The 24763-nt window shown below is 37.8% G+C and overlaps 1 protein-coding gene across 1 annotated transcript; it reads left to right on the top strand.

Annotated features, from left to right (window-relative positions):
- The first annotated feature begins 1111 nt into the window (after window positions 1–1111).
- LOC118047663 (uncharacterized) lies at window positions 1112–23837 on the top strand. Its single transcript, XM_035057012.2, is given in 23 exon segments — window positions 1112–2550; window positions 2634–2669; window positions 2783–2911; window positions 7203–7309; window positions 7406–7616; window positions 7702–7847; window positions 7850–7941; window positions 9121–9193; window positions 9304–9900; window positions 9971–10729; window positions 10781–11333; window positions 11423–11516; window positions 11609–12103; window positions 12308–13044; window positions 16698–16838; window positions 17318–17346; window positions 18023–19442; window positions 19660–19776; window positions 22177–22385; window positions 22480–22690; window positions 22776–23013; window positions 23088–23235; window positions 23346–23837. Coding segments are annotated over 23 exon segments (8199 nt in total). The 5' UTR covers window positions 1112–1202; the 3' UTR covers window positions 23655–23837.
- The last annotated feature ends 926 nt before the right edge of the window (window positions 23838–24763 follow it).

Below are 24763 nucleotides of genomic sequence, written 5' to 3' on the forward strand. Positions count from 1 at the left end.
ATTTGAAAGTAGGATTTTTCCTGTTAAGTTGTTCTTCGATAAATGAAAGAAAAATCCTGTGTCTCTGATGGGGTTTTTATAGAATTGAAATGACCATTGCGATTTTCTTATATGTTAATCTTAGATGGTTTTTGGATGCTTTATTAGATGTTTGATAATGCAAGAGCTAGATGATTTTCATTTCCCAGTCCACCATTAAACTTAATTTGTTTATTGAAAATAATTGTTCTTTTTAATTTATGTTTTTAATAAATGATTTATTTTTTCAATTGTATCTTTTCACGTGTTGTTTGTGATATTTAGTGTTGAGATATATATATATTTGCAATTGTTTTTTAAAGAATTTTAGAAAGATTTATCTTCGTATAAAATTTCTCACCAAATATGGCGTTTGACTACATGTATTCATCTTTGACTTTGAAATGGACTGTAATTAATAATAGTCCTAAATCCTAATATGCACCCAAAGAATAGAATGAAACTTTATTAATTTTAATAGACATTTCAAGTCTACTATTACTGTGGTAATTGTTTAGTCAAAAAAATCCTCTTAAAAAACAAACAAAGAGTAATAAATTAAAAATAGGCAATGAGAAAAATAAAAATTAATAATTTTTTTCAAAAAGTGATTAATTTTTTATTAGGAAATATATTAATAAAATATTTTTTATTTTTTTAAAATTTATTTTGGATACGAAGATATTAAAATGATTTTAAAAAATTAATTTTAAAAAAAATTATTGCAGCCATAAAAACAAATATGCAACTCATTATTGAAACACCCCCTTTCTCCTTTTCTACTCTCTTCCTCGATACGTTTTTTAAAATAAAATGAAAACAAAAAAAATAAAAACTAAGAGCATATAATACATGACTCAAAAAATCTAAATTTCTCTTTCTTCAATGCCTCATATTATTGATATTTTTACTGTAAATTGACAATTCAACCCCCATTTCAGCATTACATGACTCAAAAAACAAATGGCATAGCCTCTAATTGGAGGGGATAGCGATAACCGAAAAGTCAGTCAATGTGGAAAATTATTGGTAAGAGCTGACAGCTACAATATGACAAGAGATCTAGAGAATTATCATATAGTTGATGAATTCTCAAGGGATTTCTTGTTTTTTTCCCTTCCTCGTTCTCTGATTCGTGCTCAGTCACAGCTCTTACACTTAATCGATCCCACGAATTAGAGAGGATGTGTGTTAAGACAAAGCCACGTTTTTTGCTCTTTGTGCTGTTGTTGCTATTCGTTTCCCATAGGACTTGCTTCTCCATTGTAGGTGATACCCTTTTGGTTGGCCAATCTCTCCCTGCGAGCGAGACCCTAATATCTCAAAACGGCACTTTTGAACTCGGTTTCTTCAAGCCAGGCACTTCAGTAAACATTTACCTGGGAATATGGTATAAGAACTCCGCAGATAAGACGATTGTTTGGGTGGCAAACAGGGAGAGCCCTGCATACGACCCTGCTTCATCAACGCTTGAATTGTCAGATGATGGCTTTCTTGTCCTACTGACAAATTTCACCGAAACAGTTTGGTCAACATTTACCTGGGAATTCTCAGCTCGTGCATCTTCAGTGCCGAATACTAGTAAAGCAGAAGCAGTACTTCTTGATGATGGAAACTTTGTCGTAAGAGATGGCTCAAATCCAGCTACCATATATTGGCAGAGTTTCGATTATCCAACTGACACTTGGCTACCTGGTGGAAAGCTTGGGATCAACAAGCACACTGGGCAAGTGCAGCGGCTTATTTCCTGGAAAAACTCAGAAGACCCTGCACCAGGTATGTTCTCGGTTGGGATCGACCCAAATGGAAGCAGTCAGCTTTCCATAGAGTGGAACAGGTCACACAGGTATTGGAGCAGTGGTGATTGGAATGGAGAAATATTTGCCTTGGCGCCTGAGATGAGATTGAACAATATTTCAACGTTTGGTCATGTATCAAATGAAAATGAAAGCTATTTCACCTATTCTGTGAACAATACCTCATATCTTTCAAGATTCGTGATTGATGTTTCAGGACGGATGCAACAACTCTATTGGTTGGAATATCAATGGAGTTGGTATCTTTTTTCGTCTCAACCAAGGGACCAAGCTGGTGTTTATGGTTTATGTGGGGCTTTTGGAGTCTTTAATGAAAATTCATCAAGCTATTGTGAATGCCTGAAAGGTTTTAAACCATTAGTGCAAAATGATTGGTCAAGTGGTTGCGTTAGGAAATCTCCTTTGCAGTGTCAAAATAAGAGAAGTGTTGGAAAGGAAGATGGATTCCTAAAGATTTCGAATCTGACATTACCTGCAAATTCAAAAACATATCAGAAAGAGAGTGCTGAAAGATGTAGATTGGATTGCTTGGAAATTTGTTCTTGCGTGGCTTATGCCTACAATAATAACAGTGGGTGTTCTTTATGGGAAGGAGATCTTATAAACTTACAACAACATTCAGAGGTTGCTGATGACCGGGCTGGAGCAGAAATTTACATCAGACTTGCTGCTTCTGAGCTTGAACTACAGATTGGTAATGGCAGTACCCGAACAGGTATGGCTTTGTACATATAGACAGTATGATCCAATAAATGACGAGAAACCATTTTTGACAAAATCACGGTCTTGTATTTTCAGATAAAAACGCAGACGCAGTGTTCCCTGTCCAAAAAAGTGAGATACATAACCAATCTTTCCATTTTTTCTACAATAAAAAAACTTCTTAATCCATTGTACAGGTGTTGGTTTATGATTTTGTAATATTTGATCTCTATATTTACAAGTAGGTAATATCAAAAGGACAATACGGACAACCTTGGCTGTGGCTATTCCAACTACTCTGATTACCTTCGGCCTCTTCATGTACTTCAGATGTCTGCGCAAAGGAAAAGCTCATTACACAGAGGTACATCCTGGTTCTTTCTTTAATTCCGTTGTCTGCTGGTAGACTTAATTTAATTAAATCTTGAAGTTACTGTGTTATCGTGAGGTATCGATATGGTAACTTTTAAAATTTTTTAATTTGCAGAAAAGACATGTTTTTTTGACATTTACTTTTTAGAATTAAAAATCATCATCTATTATTATTATTTATAATTATTAAAAATCCTAATTCATCAATAAAAACTTTTTAATGTGAAACTAGTTGCAAAAAAAATATATATTATCACTTTTTTAACATTTTTACCTAAAAATATACTTTTTTTACTGATTTTATTTTAAATTACTAAAAGTTTGTTATACTATATTACCGATAGTCTGCTTGGTATTATTCATGATTCTAATATTAGTAAATATTCAACTACGAATATTTTTAATTATAGTGTTGGTAAATATTACGCAGCTAAAAATTATATAGTATTCTTGATTCTAGCCTCAGTGAATAAACCATTAAAATTTAAATTAAAAACAAGAAATATATTTTTTTATTATTATTTTTATATATATATAAAAAAAAAAAAACAAGTATGTATCGTATACAAAATTTGTATTTCACAGTAAAAATCAACAAATTAAATATATAATTAAATTGTTAGGAAAAAAAATAGTCGAGGGACCTACAAATAAATTAAAAAAATTTCCACAAATTTTTTTAAAATTTTCTAATATAAAAAAAAAGTTTGTTTGACCAAATATCAAAACAAATAAATAAAATAAAGAAGATTAGCATAAGAAAGTGTTTTTAAAAACACACCCTTGCCCAAAAACAAATTGGACTAGATGGGTTGAAGCCCAGGTCCAGCTTGACACAAACCAGTGACCTGGCTGGTTACTTTTAAAGATGAAAAAAAAAACAGAAAAATAGAGAAAACTAGAAAAAAAATAATTGAAAAAAAAATCAAACCTTAAAAAAAAAACAAATTAAAACCAATTAAAATTTTAAAAAAGTCAGCCGGTTTGGTTTGGTTTAGGTTTCATAAGAAAAAAACTGAAAAACCCAAACCGAACTCAAACCGAAAAAAACGGAAAACCAAGTCAAACTAGAAAAAACTGAGTCAAACTGGTTTGAACTGGTTTTTATCCTAATAAACCGAACCGGACTGAAACTGGTCGGTTTGAATTAATTTCGGTTTTTTAAAAAAAAAAATTCAATTCAATTATTATTATTATTTGATTTTTTTTTTTTTTGATAAAAACCAACCGAATAAAAAAGATTACCCCTAATCACTGTGCATAATTATTCACGTAAACAGTGACAGGGTAATTATTTCTAAAGGGAGAGAAACGAAAGGAGCTTACCTGGAGGTGGTGTTTTGTTGCTGGAGTTCTGGAAGAAGATCAGTGCTCGTCTTTCTGCTATTGGCCTCCCCTCTCCTCTGTTCCTTAGCCTTCTCTTCCTGTGCCTCACTCTTTTTTTGTTTCCTTCCTTTTCTGCTTCTTCCCGGCTCTCTGTATGTTTTTTGTCTGTCTCCTGCTCTTCGTCTCGTCCCTGTGTTATTCGTTCTCTTTTTGTTCTGTCTGTGTTTACTTTGTCTCCTGTGTTTGCTTGTTCTTCTGGTTTCCTCTCTGTTTTATTTTGTGTTTTGCGTCCCTGTTTCCGTGTTGGTTCGCCCTGTTTGTTCCTCCATGTCTGTGTCTCTGGTTCTCTCTCTCTCTCTCTCTCTCTCTCTCTCTCTCTCTCTATCCTGTGCTTCTTGATGGGGCGGAATCCGGGACCGGTGATGTACTGATCTTTGCTCATAGGAGGGTTAAGCACACTGAGACACAATATTTAACGTGGTTCGGCAAATTGCCTACATCCACGGGAGAGGTTCATTTTATTTAGAGATAGAGAAAGAATACAATACATGGAGGAGGATCACATCCACTCAACTCCCATCTCTCATTGCTACATAGGGCAGCAGCTGCTGGTGGCAGCAGGGCTGCTGATGGCAGCCCTTCTCTTTCTTTCTCTCTTCTTCTCTTTACATGTCTCACAACTCTCACACTTTGCTCTTTAAGATCATGCCTCTTTTATAGGCATCAATGGCAGCTCCTCTTGCTCCTTTGTCATCAATGGTGGCTGCCAAACTCATCTCTTCTTCAACAAAGGTGGCTGCCAACTTCTTCTCTTCTTCAACAATGGTGGCTACCAAAGTCAAGGTTGGTGGTTGCCACCAAACAAGCCTCCTTCTTTTGACTCTCACATGGCAGCCAATCTTCTTTGACAAGGCAGCCACATAATTGGCAATATTCCAACAATCACCCCCTTTGCCATTTATGTGGGCAATTGTCATCTTGCTTCTTCAGCACACGCTCTCTGGAGCGTTCTGAAATGAGCTCCTTTCATGGCTCTCACACCTTCTCTAAGGTGTCTCCGTTTGTCGTTATGCGACGGTCTAAACTAGGGCTCCTATCATGGCTCATAGTTTGGCACATATAATTGGGTAAACATGTGCACCTTCTTCTTCTTCATCTCCATCGACCACCATAATTCACCATTGTCATTTTTGGTCTCGAATCTCAACAATCGGACCATACCATTGCATCCGGAATGATCAAATTAGCTGGAAACATGTCTTGAATCGTCCAAATCGCACTTCAGACGGCTACGATTTGATCAAAACAATTCTGGCCTACTCAACGGCTCAGATTCACTATCAGATCCGGTTGCACGTAGGATCAGCTACACTGGATCCTATCCCTCGGCTCGCGGCTCGGCTTGGCTCCAACTCAGCTCGGCTCCACTCGGCTCAGCTTGGCTCGGCTCGCGGCTGATGACATGGCAGGTGGGTCCCGCTATGCTGCCATGTTAGTTGACTAGTCAATTGACTTGCTGACTGTGTATGTGATGTCATCCTTGCATCATGATGACGTCATCCTTTGTATGGCACTGTTCATGATACGTCACTGTTCATGTCTACTGTTCACATGGGTCGGGTCAACTCATCCGGGTGAAGAAGACGCGTGGGGCGCGTTGGCGCGCGTGGGTAGACGCCTTGCCGGAGAGTGATGGAGAGTGCGGCCATGTCCGACGTCCGATTTTGACGCCGTTTTCACCAGTGGCTTCGTATCGTCCTCCTCTACACGGTGGGATGGTCAAAACACAATTTTGACAACTTTCATTTTTGAGCAAAGATCAAACACCACTTTAAACCAAAAAAGCTCTGATACCATTTGATGGGGCGGAATCCGGGACCGGTGATGTACTGATCTTTGCTCATAGGAGGGTTAAGCACACTGAGACACAATATTTAACGTGGTTCGGCAAATTGCCTACATCCACGGGAGAGGTTCATTTTATTTAGAGATAGAGAAAGAATACAATACATGGAGGAGGATCACATCCACTCAACTCCCATCTCTCATTGCTACATAGGGCAGCAGCTGCTGGTGGCAGCAGGGCTGCTGATGGCAGCCCTTCTCTTTCTTTCTCTCTTCTTCTCTTTACATGTCTCACAACTCTCACACTTAAGGCAGCAGGGCTGCTGATGGCAGCCCTTCTCTTTCTTTCTCTCTTCTTCTCTTTACATGTCTCACAACTCTCACACTTTGCTCTTTAAGATCATGCCTCTTTTATAGGCATCAATGGCAGCTCCTCTTGCTCCTTTGTCATCAATGGTGGCTGCCAAACTCATCTCTTCTTCAACAAAGGTGGCTGCCAACTTCTTCTCTTCTTCAACAATGGTGGCTACCAAAGTCAAGGTTGGTGGTTGCCACCAACAAGCCTCCTTCTTTGACTCTCACATGGCAGCCATCTTCTTTGACAAGGCAGCCACATAATTGGCAATATTCCAACACTTCTCTGGTTTTTCTCTCCGTTCGTTTTTTTCTTGTTCGTGTCTTTTTCCCTCCCTCCTCGTCATGCCCTTTCTCCGGCTTTTATAAAGCCAGAGAATGCCATGCGTTCTTTTCGTGTGTTTGTCTCCACATCATTACTTACCGAGCTCAGTAAAACTTATCATATAAAATGTTCAAAAACGTACAATGTTTGTCTGTGACGTAAAATATATAACCCCAAACAAACACCAAAGTTTCTTTTTTTCATGACAAAAATTGACATTGGAATCCCTTTTTAATGTCGGAAATTGTGGTTATTATAACTGAAGTGGTTACATTTTTGGTTGATATAATCAGAATTGCTGGATATTTTAACAAAATGATAGTGTTCAGTAATTTTTAATTTTTTCTTGAACAGGGAACGAATATACAGGTCACGATTTATTGCTCTTTGATTTCGATACCGATCCTAGCTCAACTAACAAAGAATCTAGCTCTGTTGACAAGCGGAAGAATATGGAATTGGCCATTGTTCAGTTATGAGAGCGTATCAGTTGCAAACTGGACAATTCTCAGACAAGCTTGGAGAGGGAGGATTTGGACCTGTTTATAAGGTAAGTTAGGTTCAAATGATTATTCTAACCTTTTCAGAGAAAAATTAAAATAGTTTGAAATGAACTTTCAGGAATTACTTTTGGTTCATTTAATAGGGAAAATTATCCAAGGGACTGGAAATAGCAGTGAAGAGGCTTTCAGAAAGATCTGGGCAGGGGCTTGAGGAGTTCAGAAATGAGACAATTCTAATCGCCAAACTCCAGCAGCGGAATCTTGTCAGGCTATTAGGTTCCTGTATTGAACGGGATGAGAAAATGCTAATCTATGAGTACATGCCAAATAAAAGCTTGGATTTCTTTCTCTTTGGTCAGCATTTTCTTGCATTAACTTTCACTAACTTTCCAAATGCTTCAAGAAATTTATATCAGATTTGTGCATAAACTATAAACAGATGCAAACAGAGGACAAATCTTAGATTGGGGTACACGGATTCGGATAATCGAAGGAATTGCTCAAGGCCTTCTGTATCTACATAGATATTCACGGTTACGAATCATTCACAGGGGATTTAAAGCCTAGCACATTCTATTAGACCAGTGAAAATGAATCCAAAAATATCCGATTTCGGGATGGCTCGAATTTTCGGAGGCAACGAAACTCAAGCAAACACCAACAGGATCGTTGGAACATAGTAAGTTTCTTGAATTCCACTTTCCAGTAACAGCTACTCTTAACATGATCTGCACTGACCTTTCCAATGTTTAGTGGCTATATGTGTTAATTATTGGAGACAAACAAGCCCCACCATGTGCAAGTGGGAATCCTAATCCCCCACTTTGCACATGGTGGAGGACACAAAGTGGAGGCAACGGTGGGCATAAATGATGATGTCCTTCCCTCATCCTTGTATATTTATGTGCTCTGTGTAGAGCTGTGTGTGGTGTGTGAGTATTGTGAGAAAAAAAAATACTGAGAAGAAGAACAGACGAGTTGCAGTGTGAAACACAGAGAGAAGAAGAGAGAGCTTGAGTGTAGAGTTGAGTTGAGAAGATTCTCCTCCTCTTGTTGTTGTATTGTTTCTTTGTAAGCTTGATTAATACAACCAGTAGCTCCGTGGAGTAGGCAAGTTGCCGAACCACGTAAATTGTGTGTTTTTTGAGTTCTGGAAATATCCCAACAACTGGTATCAGAGCATGTTCTTGACAAAGAGGGTGTTTGATCCAAACTCAAAAATCAAAGTTCTCAAAACGTGTTTTTGAACATACCATCGTGTAGAGGACAACCGGACGAATCCACTGTTGAAACCCCGGCGAAGAACCGACGTCCTACCTGCCCGAACGCGCCCACACGCGCCGACGCTAGCACTGCCCACGCGCACCAACGCGCCGTACGCGCGCCACGCTCCTTCTTCGCCCGGTTTCTGCAAAACGGGTCGGGTCTGACCCGCCACGTCATCAAGTCGCACGGTCAACTTCCACGTCACCCGACACGTCACCTGACACGGCATCAATCTGGGTTTTGATCCAGTGCACCGCAGATGGTAATCGTCTGACACGTGTCTATATCATCACCGTTGAAAGGTTTTAATCTGGTGCGACTCAGGCTCTAATCTTGTGACACGTGACTGAATCTGCACCGTCACTGAGATATGATCAGGTGTGACGCAGGCTCTAATCTGCGGACACGTGGCTTAATCTGCACCGTTACTGAGTTTTGATCTGGTGCGACGCAGGCTGTAATCTTCTGACACGTGGCTTCATCAAAACCGCTTCTGAGTTTTTATCCGGTGTGACGCAGGCGGTACTCTGTCTGACACGCGGCTACATCTGAACCGTCCGTTAATCCAAAACTTTAATTGCTAAAATCTGAGCCATCCGAAGTCCGATTGGGGTGATCTCAGTGTCATTTCCAAGGTTTTTGGCCGTTCCGGACACATCTGTAAGGTCAGATTTGGCAAATTCAAATCGGAGAAATATTAAAAATGGCAGATGAAATAAAGGCTGCAGGAATTGAAAAATTTGACGGAACAGATTTTGGATACTGGAAAATGCAGATTGAGGATTATTTATATGGGAAGAAACTTCATCTTCCCTTATTGGGAAGCAAACCAGAAAAGATGGAAGCAGAAGAATGGCAACTTCTTGATAGACAAGTTCTGGGCATTATCCGGCTATCGTTATCAAGAAGAGTTGCTCACAATGTTACGAAAGAAAAATCCACTGCAAAATTGATGGAAGCCTTGTCTGGGATGTATGAGAAGCCATCAGCAAATAATAAAGTGCACCTGATAAAAAAGTTGTTCAACTTGAAGATGGTTGAAAACACTTCTGTGACACAACACCTCAACAACTTTAATACCATCACAAATCAATTGTCATCTGTTGAGATTGAGTTTGATGATGAGATTCGTGCACTCATCTTGCTAGCTTCACTTCCAAGCAGTTGGGAAGGCATGAGGACAGCCGTGAGCAATTCAGCTGGAAAATCCAAACTGAAGTATGATGACATTCGAGACTTGATTTTGGCTGAAGAAGTGCGAAGGAAAGACTCGGGTGAAAGTTCAAGCTCAGGATCAGCTCTCAACATCAACACTCGAGGAGGAGACACGATAGAGGCTCATCCAGAGCAGATCAAAAATCCAGATACAGAAGTAAAAGCAAGTTTGGATCCAGAAAGCAGGTTGAATGTTGGAATTGTGGCAAACCTGGTCATTTCAGTAGGAATTGCACAAAACGAAGAAACTGAAGCTGACTTCTGCAAACGCTACCACAGATGAGGTGCAAGATGCTTTAATTCTTGCTGTGCAAAGTCAAATTGATGAGTGGATTCTTGATTCTGGTGCTTCATTCCACTGTACGCCACACAATGAAATGCTGCAAAATTATGTTGGAGGAGATCATGGTGTAGTCTATCTGGCCGATGGAACACCACTGAATATTGTGGGTATAGGAGATGTGCAAATCAAGACTATGAATGGATCTATATGGACCTTGCAGAACGTAAGGCATGTTCCTGAATTAAAGAAGAAGTTGATCTCTGTCGGACAACTTGACGATAGTGGTCATTCAATACTTTTTGCTGGAGGAATGTGGAAAGTATCAAAGGGAGCAATGGTTTTAGCTCGTGGAAAGAAAACCGGCACCCTGTATATGACCACAAGATTTGCAGACATCATTGCCTCAACTGAAGCAGAAAATCAAACACAGCTATGGCATTGTAGACTTGGCCATATGAGTCAAAAGGGGATGAAGATACTTCAGTCGAAGGGAAAGCTGCCAGAGTTAAAAAATGTCGATCTAGACATTTGTGAAAGCTGTGTTCTTGGAAAACAGAAGAAGGTCAGTTTCTTGAAGGTTGGCAGGACCTTAAGACCAAGAAAGCTAGAACTGGTACACACAGATTTATGGGGACCGTCTCCAGTAGCATCTCTTGGAGGTTCTCGGTATTATGTGACTTTCATTGATGACTTCAGCAGGAAGGTATGGGTCTACTTTCTGAAAAATAAATCTGATGTGTTTGAAACATTCAAGAAATGGAAGGCTATGGTTGAGACTGAATCAGGTCTAAAGTTGAAATGCTTGAGATCTGATAATGGAGGAGAATACATTGATGGAGGTTTCAAGGAGTATTGTGCTGTCAATGGTATCAGAATGGAGAAGACCGTTCCAGGCACACCGCAACAGAATGGCGTTGCTGAACGGATGAACAGGACCATCAATGAACGAGCTAGAAGCATGAGGTTGCATTCTGGGTTACCTCAAACATTCTGGGCTGACGCAGTTCATACCGCAGTTTACTTGATCAACCGTGGACCATCAGTTCCTTTGGAATTCAGATTGCCCGAGGAAGTATGGAGAGGAAAAGAGGTACGACTCTCTCATTTGAAGGTCTTTGGGTGTGTTTCCTATGTTCACATAGATTCTGATGCTCGCAACAAGTTAGATGCCAAATCAAGAAATGTTTTCTTCATTGGCTATGGAGATGAAGAATTTGGATTTCGGTTCTGGGATGATCAGAATAGAAAGATTATCAGAAGCAGGAACGTGAACTTCAATGAGAAAGTTATGTACAAAGACAGATCAAGTGGAGAAAACAAAGATGGCTGATTCAGATACAAGTCCACCAAGATCTGAATTCATAAGATTAGAAGGGCTTCCGATGTTACTAAGCAGAACAACAATCAAGAGTCTTTACAGAAGAATCAAGCATATCTGTGCCCGCACCCACACAAGAAGATGCAGAGCCAAGTGAACCAGCTGTTCGCAGGTCTTCGAGGATGATAAAGCCCCCGCAACGGTTCACACTTTTATTGAATTATATTTTGCTGACAGATGGTGGTGAACCGTTATCTTATGAAGAATCCTACAAGATGGAAACTCAAGCAAGTGGGAGTTAGCCATGAAGGATGAGATGAGTTCGTTGCTGAAGAACAAAACTTGGGAGCTAACAACATTACCTGAAGGAAAGAAGGCCTTGCAAAATAAGTGGGTCTACAGAGTGAAGACTGAGCATGACGGAAGTAAACGGTTCAAGGCAAGACTTGTTGTCAAAGGGTTTCAACAAAAGAAAGGCATTGACTACTCTGAGATTTTTTCTCCAGTTGTGAAGCTCACAACAATCAGAGTTGTTCTGGGGATAGTAGCTGCAGAAAATTTACATCTGGAACAGTTAGATGTAAAAACAGCATTCCTTCATGGTGACTTGGAGGAAGATATTTACATGCAACAGCCAGAGGGGTTTGCAATGCAAGGAAAGGAGAATCAAGTTTGCAAGCTACAGAAAAGCCTATACGGTTTGAAGCAAGCTCCAAGACAGTGGTACAAGAAGTTTGACAACTTCATGTGCAGTTCCGGGTATACAAGATGCCAAGCTGATCATTGTTGCTATGTCAAACATTTTGACAACTCCTACATCATTCTACTATTATATGTGGATGATATGTTAATTGCAGGATCCAGCATTGAGGAGATTGATAAGCTGAAACAGCAGTTGTCAAAACAGTTTGAAATGAAGGATCTGGGAGCTGCTAAACAAATACTTGGCATGAGAATCATCAGAGATAAAGACAAAGGCATACTAAAGCTCTCACAAACAGAGTATGTCAAGAAGGTTCTCAGCAGGTTTAGTATGGATAATGCTAAACCAGTAAGTACACCACTGGGGAATCATTTCAAGCTCAGCAAAGATCAGTCGCCAAAAACTGAGCTAGAAAGTGGATACATGGATAAGATTCCATACGCCTCAGCTATCGGCTCTTTGATGTATGCTATGGTCTGTACCAGACCAGACATTGCCCATGCAGTGGGAGTTGTAAGCCGATATATGAGCAATCCTGGAAAGCAGCATTGGGAGGCAGTGAAATGGATCATGAGGTACTTAAAAGGTTCATCGGAAACTTGTCTCAGTTTCACAGCTGGTGGTTTGAAACTTGAAGGTTTTGTAGATGCTGATCTAGCAGGAGATATTGATAGCAGAAAGAGCACTACAGGATATGTATACACTCTAGGAGGCACTGCTGTTTCCTGGAGTTCTACCTTGCAAAAGATCGTCGCTCTTTCAACAACAGAAGCTGAATATGTTGCAGTCTCAGAATCTGCAAAAGAGATAGTATGGTTGCAGAGTTTCTTGAAAGAATTGGGCAAGTTGAATGGAAAAGGTACTTTGTATAGCGACAGTCAAAGTGCAATCTTCCTTGCCAAGAATCCAGCATTTCACTCCAGGACGAAGCATATTCAGATCAAATATCACTTCATCCGACAACTGCTGGACGACGAGCAACTAATGCTAGAAAAAGGTCTGTGGAAGCAAGAAATCCAGCTGACATGTTTAACCAAGGAGTTACACTTGATAAACTGAAGTTGTGTAAAACTTCAGTTGGCCTTCAAGGATAAAAGATAATTTCATTGTTTGTCTCCAAGTGGGAGATTGTTAATTATTGGAGACAAACAAGCCCCACCATGTGCAAGTGGGAATCCTAATCCCCCACTTTGCACATGGTGGAGGACACAAAGTGGAGGCAACGGTGGGCATAAATGATGATGTCCTTCCCTCATCCTTGTATATTTATGTGCTCTGTGTAGAGCTGTGTGTGGTGTGTGAGTATTGTGAGAATACTGAGAAGAAGAACAGACGAGTTGCAGTGTGAAACACAGAGAGAAGAAGAGAGAGCTTGAGTGTAGAGTTGAGTTGAGAAGATTCTCCTCCTCTTGTTGTTGTATTGTTTCTTTGTAAGCTTGATTAATACAACCAGTAGCTCCGTGGAGTAGGCAAGTTGCCGAACCACGTAAATTGTGTGTTTTTTGAGTTCTGGAAATATCCCAACAATATGTCCCCTGAATATGCTATGGAGGGCCTCTTCTCGATAAAATCTGATGTGTTTAGCTTCGGGGTGCTGGTACTTGAGATTGTAAGCGGCAGGAAGAATACTAGTTTCTACCACAGCGACTCCCTCAATCTTCTTGGACATGTGGGGAGCTTTCATATACGCTTATTTCTTTTTCTTCCATTTTGATTTGTATTTGACTACTTTCCTAGTGTCCACACTAATGATGCAGCATTTGCGTTGTTATATATACCATAGGCATGGAAGTTATGGAATTCTAATAAAGCTTCGGACTTGATGGATCCAAGCCTGGGAGATCCTCCTTCAACTGCTACGCTGTTGAGATACATAAACATAGGGCTTCTTTGTGTCCAGGAAAGTCCTGCTGATCGGCCTACAATGTCTGATGTTATATCCATGATCGTAAACGAACACGTGGCTCTCCCAGAACCTAAGCAACCTGCTTTTGTTGCAGGCAGAAACTTGGCAGAACAAAGACCATTGATGAGATCTTCTGGGGTACCTTCCGCGAATAATATGACAATAACGGCGATAGATGGGAGATAGTTTTTTCATCGAGAGGTCTAACGGCGATATAAGTTCTCCGATTTGAATCGTACAATAGTTTGTTTCAGTTTTTCCTATTATTCTCGTTGTATTGAAACATGAACAACGTCAAATCAAGTGTTCATAAAACACATTTAATTCAGATCTTAAATATATTAAAAACTCATTTTCCTTTGAGTACAAATTCATCTTATAATACCACATAATTAGCCCGTCAGATGCTGATAACTCGACTGCTGCCTGGGCACCAAACAAACTCTTCAAGACACCAATTGCTTATATCTATCAGAATTCAGACTAGATGTTGTTGCCAAGGCTAGAAAAGGTCACCTGCAATGGAAACTGCTGGAAATCCCTGTAACCAAACTGGCATAAGAGATCAAAGCAGAAACAAGAACAGCATGGGAAGAAAAGAAAGCGATCTTCCCCTTCTACCTGCAACTAAATGCTAGTACATGTTTTTATTTCAAAGAAAAGGCAATGTGGTCAAATTATAAAGCTGTCCCTTTAGCTGAAGGCTTGAAGCGGTTGAGTGGGCTAAATAGGCCCAACAGGCCAACACTGACACAGCCAGTCCAATACCTTCCTTCCTTCCAAGCAGCTCGTCACCCTGATTGCATAGAGGGCCTGAATAACAGGTTTTGCTGGAGAAGGAGTGCTGTCATTTTGAAGATTGCCATTAGATATTTGACAGTACCAAGTCTGTTTGCTTGTTTTTGTCTTTACTTACACAAGATTCTCTGTTTGGAAGTAGGATTTTCCTGTTAAGTTGTTCTTCGATAAATGAAAGAAAAATCCTGTGTCTATGATGGGGTTTTTATAGAATTGAAATGACCATTGCGATTTTCTTATATGTTAATCTTAGATGGTTTTTGGATGCTTTGTTAGATGTCTGATAATGCAAGAGCTAGAAGGGGTTCTGATGGATTCCCAGTACTGGTATTAAGCTAAATTTGACAGTAAATTTCTTTTCTAACGAAAGAAAATTGTAACGACAAGAAAGTGTAAACTTTTTTTCAATTGCACTTTGAAATTCTTGCACATACGACAGCCTACATGTATCCTTTCACAATGCATTGTGGATGACAGACCCATTTTCTTTTTATTTTATGTTTTAATAAATGATTTCTTTTTTTCAATTATATATTTTCACACGTTGTTTGTGATATTTTGTGCTGATATTTTCTTTTTTTGTTTTGAAATACTTGAAAATTAAGGCGTTTGCTTGAATTTCAGAATCAAATTACAGACTGATTTAATGAAACAGTATTTAAATTTATAGTATTAAAAAAATAAAAGAAATGGACCAGAATAAAAAAACAAAGGGGCTTTTCTCAATAAAAAGAAGAAGAAGAAGAAGAAACATGCTACTAATAAAAAAAATATTTTAGTAAAAAAAATAAACGAATAAGAAAAGAATAATTTATCCAATAAAATATTTTCTATTACTGAACACTCCCTTATTTTCTCCTCTTCAATTGTTTTCAAAAATAAATAAATTATAACACCCTGGAGCACCAATGATCATTATTGTATTTCAAAAACAAAAAAAAGAACATACAATACACTAATTAAATTATACTATATAGAATTTCTCATTTATATGTTTCTGGCTTTGAAAAATCTAAATTTCTCTTTCTTTCATGCATTATATTATTGATTATGTGACTCAAAAAATACAATGCCAAAGCCTTAAATTGGAGGGGATAGTGCGAACGTGAAGTCCAACTCAACGTCGAAAATTATAGGGAAAGCTGATAGCAACAATATGTTAGAGACAGAGTATTCTCATAGTTGCTCAATTCAAAGGGAATTTTTTGTTCAAACACCATTAATCCCACGAATTAAAGAGGAGGCGCGACGTGACAAAGCCAGGTTTCTGGAAGACAGACATCAATATTTGAAAACAACATTTTTGAACGGGGTTAACAAGAACGCGTAGAAAAAAACACTACAGACGACGCAAAGACTTGAAGAATATATTTTTTAGTTTTTTGTTATATTTTGGGTTTTTTGAAATTTTTTCCAAAATGAAATAAAAAATTGGTAGCAACAGTTACGAATCATTTACAGGGATTTAAAACCTAGCAATATTCAGGGGACATATAGCCACTAAAAATTGGAAAGGTCAGTGCAGATCATGTTAAGAGTAGCTGGTACTGGAAAGTGGAATTCAAGAAACGTACTATGTTCCAAAGACTTGAAGAATACAATATGGAGGGCCTCTTCTCGATAAAATCTGATGTGTTTAGCTTCGGGGTAAGCGGCACGAAGAATACTAGTTCCCACCACAGCGACTCCCTCAATCTTCTTGGACATGTGGGGAGCTTTCATAGACTCCCTTTTTCTTTTTCTTCGATCCTGCTTGAATTTTATTTGACTACTTTCCTAGTCTCCACCCTAACGATGCAACTTTGCGTTGTTATACCGTAGGCATGGAAGTTATGGAAATATTCTAATAAAGCTTTGGACTTGATGGATCCAATCCTGGGAGATCGATCCTCCTTCAACTTCTACGGGGTTGAGATACATAAACATAGGACTCCTTTGTGTCCAAGAAATTCCTGCTGATCGGCCTACAATGTCTGATGTTATCCACATGATTGTAAATGAACAAGCAGCTCTCCCAGAACCTAAGCAACCTGCTGCTTTTGTTGCAGGCAGAAACGTGGCAGAACAAAGACCGTTGATGAGCTGGGGTACCTTCCGTGAATAACAGCGATAGATGGGAGATAATTACATGGTGCAGGACCACACACAACATCTTTTTAAGTCAATAACTACTTAAGGAGGAGTTCTTAAACTTATACAAGATTCTCTGTCTGTAAGTAGAACTTGATTTCCTGTTAAGTCGTTCTTTGATAAATGAAAATCGCCCATTCATCAAAAGAGAAATTCTGTCTGATGGGGTTTTATACAATTGAAATGAGCATTATGATTTTCTTATATGTTAATCTTAAATTGTTTTTGGATGCTTTATTATATATATATATATTTGATAATGCAGAAGCTAAGATGGGATTTTGATGGATTCTCCGTATTGGCATCAGCTAAATTTGACAGTAAATTGATTTTCAAAAGAAGAAAATAATAAGGAAGTGCCGTTGACGTGCATTTTTCTTAGCATGCTTGACCGGGAAACATACGTGCCGTTTACGTGCCGTTTTGCATATTTCAGATATATTCCACGTAAAGTTTTATTCAAAGGTGAGTGTGTGATGGGTTGATCCTGTTTTGATAGAGATAGTTTTGGACTTCCGCAAATATTTATTTTAGTATAACGACAGCACGGAATATATATAAAATAGATTATGAAATATTAGAATTATGATTCCTAACTGATTTAAAATTTAAATCGCCAATTTTTTTTAAAGAATTTTAGAAAGATTTATCTTCTTATAAATTTCTCACCAAATATGGCGTAGACTACATGTATTCATCTTTGACTTTGAAATGGACTGTAATTAATAATAGTCCTAAATCCTAATATGCACCCAAAGAATAGAATGAAACTTTATTAATTATTAATAGACATTTCAAGTCTACTATTACTGTGGTAATTGTTTAGTCAAAAAAATCATCTTAAAAAACAAACAAAGAGTAATAAATTAAAATAGGCAATGAGAAAAAAAAATTAATAATTGTTTTTAAAAGTTTTCTTTACTCCAAAATATATTAATATAATATTTTTTTATTTTTTAAAAATTATTTTGGATACCAAAACATCAAAATAATAAAAACAAAAAAAAATGGCATAGCCTCTAATTGGAGGGGATAGCGAGAACAGAAAAGTCAGTCAATGTGGAAAATTATTGGTAAGAGCTGACAGCTACAATATGACAAGAGATCTAGAGAATTATCATATAGTTGATGAATTCACAAGGGATTTCTTGTTTTTTTCCCTTCCTCGTTCTCTGATTCGTGCTCAGTCACAGCTCTTACACTTAATCGATCCCACGAATTAGAGAGGATGTGTGTTAAGACAAAGTCACGTTTTTTGCTCTTTGTGCTGTTGTTGCTATTCGTTTCCCATAGGACTTGCTTCTCCATTGTAGGTGATACCCTTTTGGTTGGCCAATCTCTCCCTGCGAGCGAGACCCTAATATCTCAAAACGGCACTTTTGAACTCGGTTTCTTCAAGCCAGGCACTTCAGTAAACATTTACCTGGGAATATGGTATAAGAACTTTGAAGATAAGGCGACTGTTTGGGTAGCAAACAGGGAGAGCCCTTCAAACGACCCAGCTTCATCGAAGCTTGAATTGTCAGCTGATGGCAATCTTGTCTTGCTGATGAATTCCACCAAAACAGTTTGGTCAACAGCTCTTGCATCTTCAATGTCGAATACTAGTACAGCAGAAGCAGTACTTCTTGATGATGGAAACTTTGTCGTAAGAGATGGCTCAAATCCATCTACCATATATTGGCAGAGTTTCGATTATCCAACTGACACATGGCTACCTGGTGGAAAGCTTGGAATCAACAAGCACACTGGGCAAGTGCAGCGGCTTATTTCCTGGAAAAACGCAGAAGACCCTGCACCAGGTATGTTCTCGTATGGGATGGACCCAAATGGAAGTAGTCAGTTTTTCATAGAGTGGAACAGGTCACACAGGTATTGGAGCAGTGGTGATTGGGATGGAGAAATATTTGCCTTGGTGCCTGAGATGAGATTGAACAATATTTTAAAGTTTAGTCATGTATCAAATGAAAATGAAAGCTATTTCACCTATTCTTTGTACAATACCTCATATCTTTCAAGATTCGTGATTGGTGTTTCAGGACAGATGCAACAACTCGGTTGGATGGAAGGTAAGTGGGAGTGGTTTCTTTTTTGGTCTCAACCAAAAGACCAAGCTGGTGTTTATGGTTTATGTGGGGCTTTTGGAGTCCTTCATGAAAATTCATCAAGCTATAATTGTAAATGCCTGCAAGGTTCTAAACCATTAGTACAAAATGATTGGTCAAGTGGTTGTGTTAGGAAATCTCCTTTGCAGTGTGAAAATAAGAGAAGCGTTGGAAAGGAAGATGGATTCCTAAAGATTTCGAATCTGACATTACCTGCAAATTCAAAAACATATCAGAAAGAGAGTGCTGAAAGATGTAGATTGGATTGCTTGGAAATTTGTTCTTGCGTGGCTTATGCCTATAATAATAACAGTGGGTGTTCTTTATGGGAAGGAGATCTTATAAACTTACAACAAAATTCAGAGGTTGCTGATGACCGGGCTGGAGCAGAAATTTACATCAGACTTGCTGCTTCTGAGCTTGAACTACAGATTGGTAATGGCAGTACCCGAACAGGTATGGCTTTGTACATATAGACAGTATGATCCAATAAATGACGAGAAACCATTTTTGACAATCACGGTCTTGTATTTTCACATAAAAACGCGGACGCAGTGTTCCCTGTCGAAAAAAGTCAGATACATAACCTATCTTTCCATTTTTTCTACAATAAAAAAATTTCTTAATCCATTGTACAGGTGTTGGTTTATGATTTTGTAATATTTACAAGTAGGTAATATCAAAAGGACAATACGGACAACCTTGGCTGTGGCTATTCTAACTACCCTGATTACCTTCGGCCTCTTCATGTACTTCAGATGTCTGCGCAAAGGAAAGCTCGTACACAGAGGTACATCCTGGTTCTTTCTTTAATTTCCGTTGTCTGCTGGTAGACTTAATTTAATTAAATCTTGAAGTTACTGGTTATCGTATCGATATGGTAACTTTTAAAAATTTAATTATGAGATAATAACATGTTTTTGACATTTTACTTTTTAAATAAAATAAAAACTTTAAAAAATCACCATTTATTATTATAGTTACTAAAAATTCTAATTGATCAATAAAAAAAAATTATACAAAACTAGTTACATTAAAAAAAAATATTATCACTTCTTTAACATGCTACCTAAAATAGATTTCATTGTTGGTTATGTTTTTGAATTGTTAAGGATTTGTTATACCATATCACCGATGGTTTACTTGTATTATTCCTTATTCTAGCATCAGCAAATATTCAACTATGGATATTTCTAATTCTAGTGTTGGTAAATATTATATAGTCAAAAAAACATATAGTATTCAAGACTCTAACATCATTAAATAAACCAGTAAAATATGAATTGAAAATAAAAAAATACATATTTTTTGTTATTATTTTTGTAAAAAAAAAAAGTATGTATTCAAATACCAGATTTGCAATTTCATAGTAAAAATCCACAAATCAAATATATAATCAAATTGTCAGGGGAAAAAAACTGGAGGACCTACAAATAAATTCAATAGGATCCATAATTTTTTTAAAATTTTTCTAATATAAAAAAAAAAGCTTGTTTAATAAAATATCAAAACAAATTAATAAAATAGAGAAGATTGGTATAAGAAAGTGTTTTAAAAAACACATCATCGGCTCAAAACAAATTGGACCACCCAGCCAGGCCTCAGATTTTTTTGTTTTTGGTTGGAAGCTGCTGGCCCAGCTTGACAACTGGCAATCCCAATTGGTTACCGGAACAAACCAGTTACCCGGCTGGTCAATGTGCATGCATGCGTGAATTATTCACTCATGCTTTGCACAGTGACAGGGTAATTATTTCTAAAGGGAGGGAAACGAAAGGAGCTTACCTGGAGGTGGTGTTTTGTTGCTGGAGTTCTGGAAGAAGATCAGTGCTCGTCTTTCTGCTATTGGCCTCCCCTCTCCTCTGTTCCTTAGCCTTCTCTTCCTGTGCCTCACTCTTTTTTTGTTTCCTTCCTTTTCTGCTTATTCCCGGCTCTCTGTGTTTGCTTGTTCTTCTGGTTTCCTCTCTGTTTTCTTTTGTGTTTTGCGTCCCTCTTTCCGTGCTGGTTCGCCCTGTTTGTGTAGGGACTATGGACCACCTATCTCCACATTGGTATAATATTGTCCACTTTGAGCCTAAACCCTCATGGATTTGTTCTTGGGCTATACCCAAAAGGCCTCATACCAATGGAGATATTTGTTCATCCTTATATACCCATTATCCTCCCCATTTCTAGCCAATGTGGGACTTTGGTCGTATACCCAACAATCCTCCCCTCGAACAAAGGACCACCGAGCCTCCCCTCAAACGATCATTCATCCGTCCACTCTCTACCAACCAGGATTCTTCATTCTCTACTTCACCGTGTTGGGTCAAGACACGTCCATGAAACATCCGGAGAGCACTACCTAAATTGAGAGTTTGCTCCTCTTCATCGTGTTAGGGTCAGGACACGTCCGTGAAGCATCTGGAGCACACCGCCTATCCAATAGAGCCGATCCACGGATTACATCGTGATTTGATTGGGGCCCACCACCTTTTGTTTAGCATTCTGAGGATTCATCCACCATGGCTAACTCTGGGCAAGGCTCTGATACCACTTGTAGGGACTATGGACACCACCTATCTCCATATTGGTATAATATTGTTCACTTTGGGCCTAAGCCCTCATGGATTTGTTCTTGGGCTATACCCAAAAGACCTCATACCAATGGAGATATTTGTCCATCCTTATATACACATGATCCTCCTCATTTCTAGTCAATGCGGGACTTTAATCGTATACCCAACAGTTTGTTCCTCCATGTCTGTGTCTCTGGTTCTCTCTCTCTCTCTCCCTCTCTCTCTATCCTGTGCTTCTCTGGTTTTTCTCTCCGTTCGTTCTTTTCTTGTTCGTGTCTTTTTCCCTCCCTCCTCGTCATGCCCTTTCTCCGGCTGTTATAAAAGCCAGAGAATGCCATGCGTTCTTTTCGTGTGTTTGTCTCCACGTCATTACTTACCGAGCTCAGTAAAACTTCTCATATAAAATGTTCAAAACGTAAAAGGTTGTCTATGGGTAAAATATCTAACCCCAAACAAACACCAAAGTTTCTTTTTTCATGAAAAAAATTGACAATTGGAATCCCTTTTAATGTCGGAAATTGTGGTTATTATAACCTGAAGTGGTTACATTTTTGGTTGATATAATCAGAATTGCTGGATATTTTAACAAAATGATTGTGTTCAGTCATTTTTAATTTTTTCTTGAACAGGGAAGGAATATACAGGTCACGATTTATTGCTCTTTGATTTCGATACCGATCCTAGCTCAACTAGCAAAGAATCTAGCTCTGTTGACAAGCGGAAGAATAGATGGAGTAAGAATATGGAATTGCCATTGTTCAGTTATGAGAGCGTATCAGTTGCAACTGGACAATTCTCAGACAAGCTTGGAGAGGGAGGATTTGGACCTGTTTATAAGGTAAGTTACGTTCAAATGATTATTCTAACCTTTTCAGAAAAAAATTAAAATAGTTTGAATGAACTTTGAGATTGACTTTTGGTTCATTTAACAGGGCAAATTACCTACGGGACTAGAAATAGCAGTGAAGAGGCTTTCAGAAAGATCTGGGCAGGGGCTTGAGGAGTTCAGAAATGAGACAATTCTAATCGCCAAACTCCAGCACCGGAATCTTGTCAGACTATTAGGTTCCTGTATTGAACGGGATGAGAAAATGCTAATCTATGAGTACATGCCAAATAAAAGCTTGGATTTCTTTCTCTTTGGTCAGCATTTTCTTGCATTAACTTTCACTAACTTTCCAAATGCTTCAAGAAATTTATATCAGATTTGTGTATAAACTATGAACAGATGCAAACAGAGGACAAATCCTAGATTGGGGTACACGGATTCGGATAATCGAAGGAATTGCTCAAGGCCTTCTGTATCTACATAGATATTCACGGTTACGAATCATTCACAGGGATTTAAAGCCTAGCAACATTCTATTAGACAGTGAAATGAATCCAAAAATATCCGATTTCGGGATGGCTCGAATTTTCGGAGGCAATGAAACTCAAGCAAACACCAAGAGGATCGTTGGAACATAGTAAGTTTCTTGAATTCCACTTTCCAGTACGAGCTACTCTTAACATGATCTGCACTGACCTTTCCAATTTTTAGTGGCTATATGTCCCCTGAATATGTTATGGAGGGCCTCTTCTCGATAAAATCTGATGTGTTTAGCTTCGGGGTGCTGGTACTTGAGATTGTAAGCGGCAGGAAGAATACTAGTTTCTACCACAGCGACTCCCTCAATCTTCTTGGACATGTGGGGAGCTTTCATATACGCTTATTTCTTTTTCTTCCATTTTGATTTGTATTTGACTACTTTCCTAGTCTCCACACTAATGATGCTGCATTTGCGTTGTTATACCATAGGCATGGAAGTTATGGAATTCTAATAAAGCTTTGGACTTGATGGATCCAAGCCTGGGAGATCCTCCTTCAACTGCTACGCTGTTGAGATTCATAAACATAGGGCTTCTTTGTGTCCAGGAAAGTCCTGCTGATCGGCCTACAATGTCTGATGTTATATCCATGATCGTAAACGAACACGTTGCTCTCCCAGAACCTAAGCAACCTGCTTTTGTTGCAGGCAGAAACGTGGCAGAACAAAGACCATTGATGAGATCTTCTGGGGTACCCTCCGCGAATAATATGACAATAACGGCGATAGATGGGAGATAGTTTTTTCATCAAGAGGTCTAAAGGACATGAAGCTACTTCCTATGAGTATGGAGCTTAGATCAAGCTTATTTGTATAAGTTCTCCGATTTGAATCGTACAATAGTTTGTTTCAGTTTTTCCTATTATTCTCGTTGTATTGAAACATGAACAACATCAAATCAAGTGTTCATAAAACACATTTAATTCAGATCTTAAATATATTAAAAAATCATCTTCCTTTCATTACAAATTCATCGTATAATACCACATAATTAGCCCGTCAGATGTTGATAAATCGACTGCTGCCTGCGCACCAAACAAACTCTTCAAAACACCAATTACTTATATCTATCAGAATTCAGGCTAGGGCTCCGTTTATTTGCAGGAAAGTGGTTTTCTTTTGGAAAGTGAATTATGGGGAAAGTGAATTCCTAAAAAGTGAATTTCAAGAAAGTATTTTCCGATGTTTGGCAGTGTTATGGAAAATGAACTGGAAAACACTTTTCAGTGTTTGGTTGTGTTATGGAAAATGAACTGGAAAATAATTTATTAATGAATTAATTTTTTTTTCAAGTTTATCTAATATATATAAAATATTTAATCACTTACAATAAAAAAAATGAAATCTAAAAAGTATTTATAATGATGAATTTTTTTTTATTATATCCTATATTCATACATAGCTTATTAAAATAATGAGGAACAAATCTTACAAATTAAAAAGTTGAATGAGAATGAAATTGAAAAAAAAATATAATTTCATAAATTATCTCAAATAAAATAAATAATAATCAAAATAATAGAGATCAAATCTAAAAAATTTTAAAAAAAAATGAGAGATGAAGAAATTAAAATAATAATAATCAACATTTCATAAATTATTTCAAATAAAATAAGTAACAATCAAAAGAATGAGGACCAAATTTGATAGATAAAAATTTTAATAAAAATATGATAAGAAAAAAGAAAATAGCAATTATAAAAATAAGGACCAAAGTTAATATAAAAATAAAATTTTAAGAGATGAAATTGAAAAATAAATATTCAAAACAAAATATATATACCAATCAAAAGTTTGAGGATTAAATTTAATATAATCAGCAAATAATGACATTTCTAAATTTTTCAAA

The sequence above is a fragment of the Populus alba genome, chromosome 5 (assembly GCF_005239225.2).
Source record: "Populus alba chromosome 5, ASM523922v2, whole genome shotgun sequence".
Lineage (NCBI taxonomy): Eukaryota > Viridiplantae > Streptophyta > Magnoliopsida > Malpighiales > Salicaceae > Populus > Populus alba.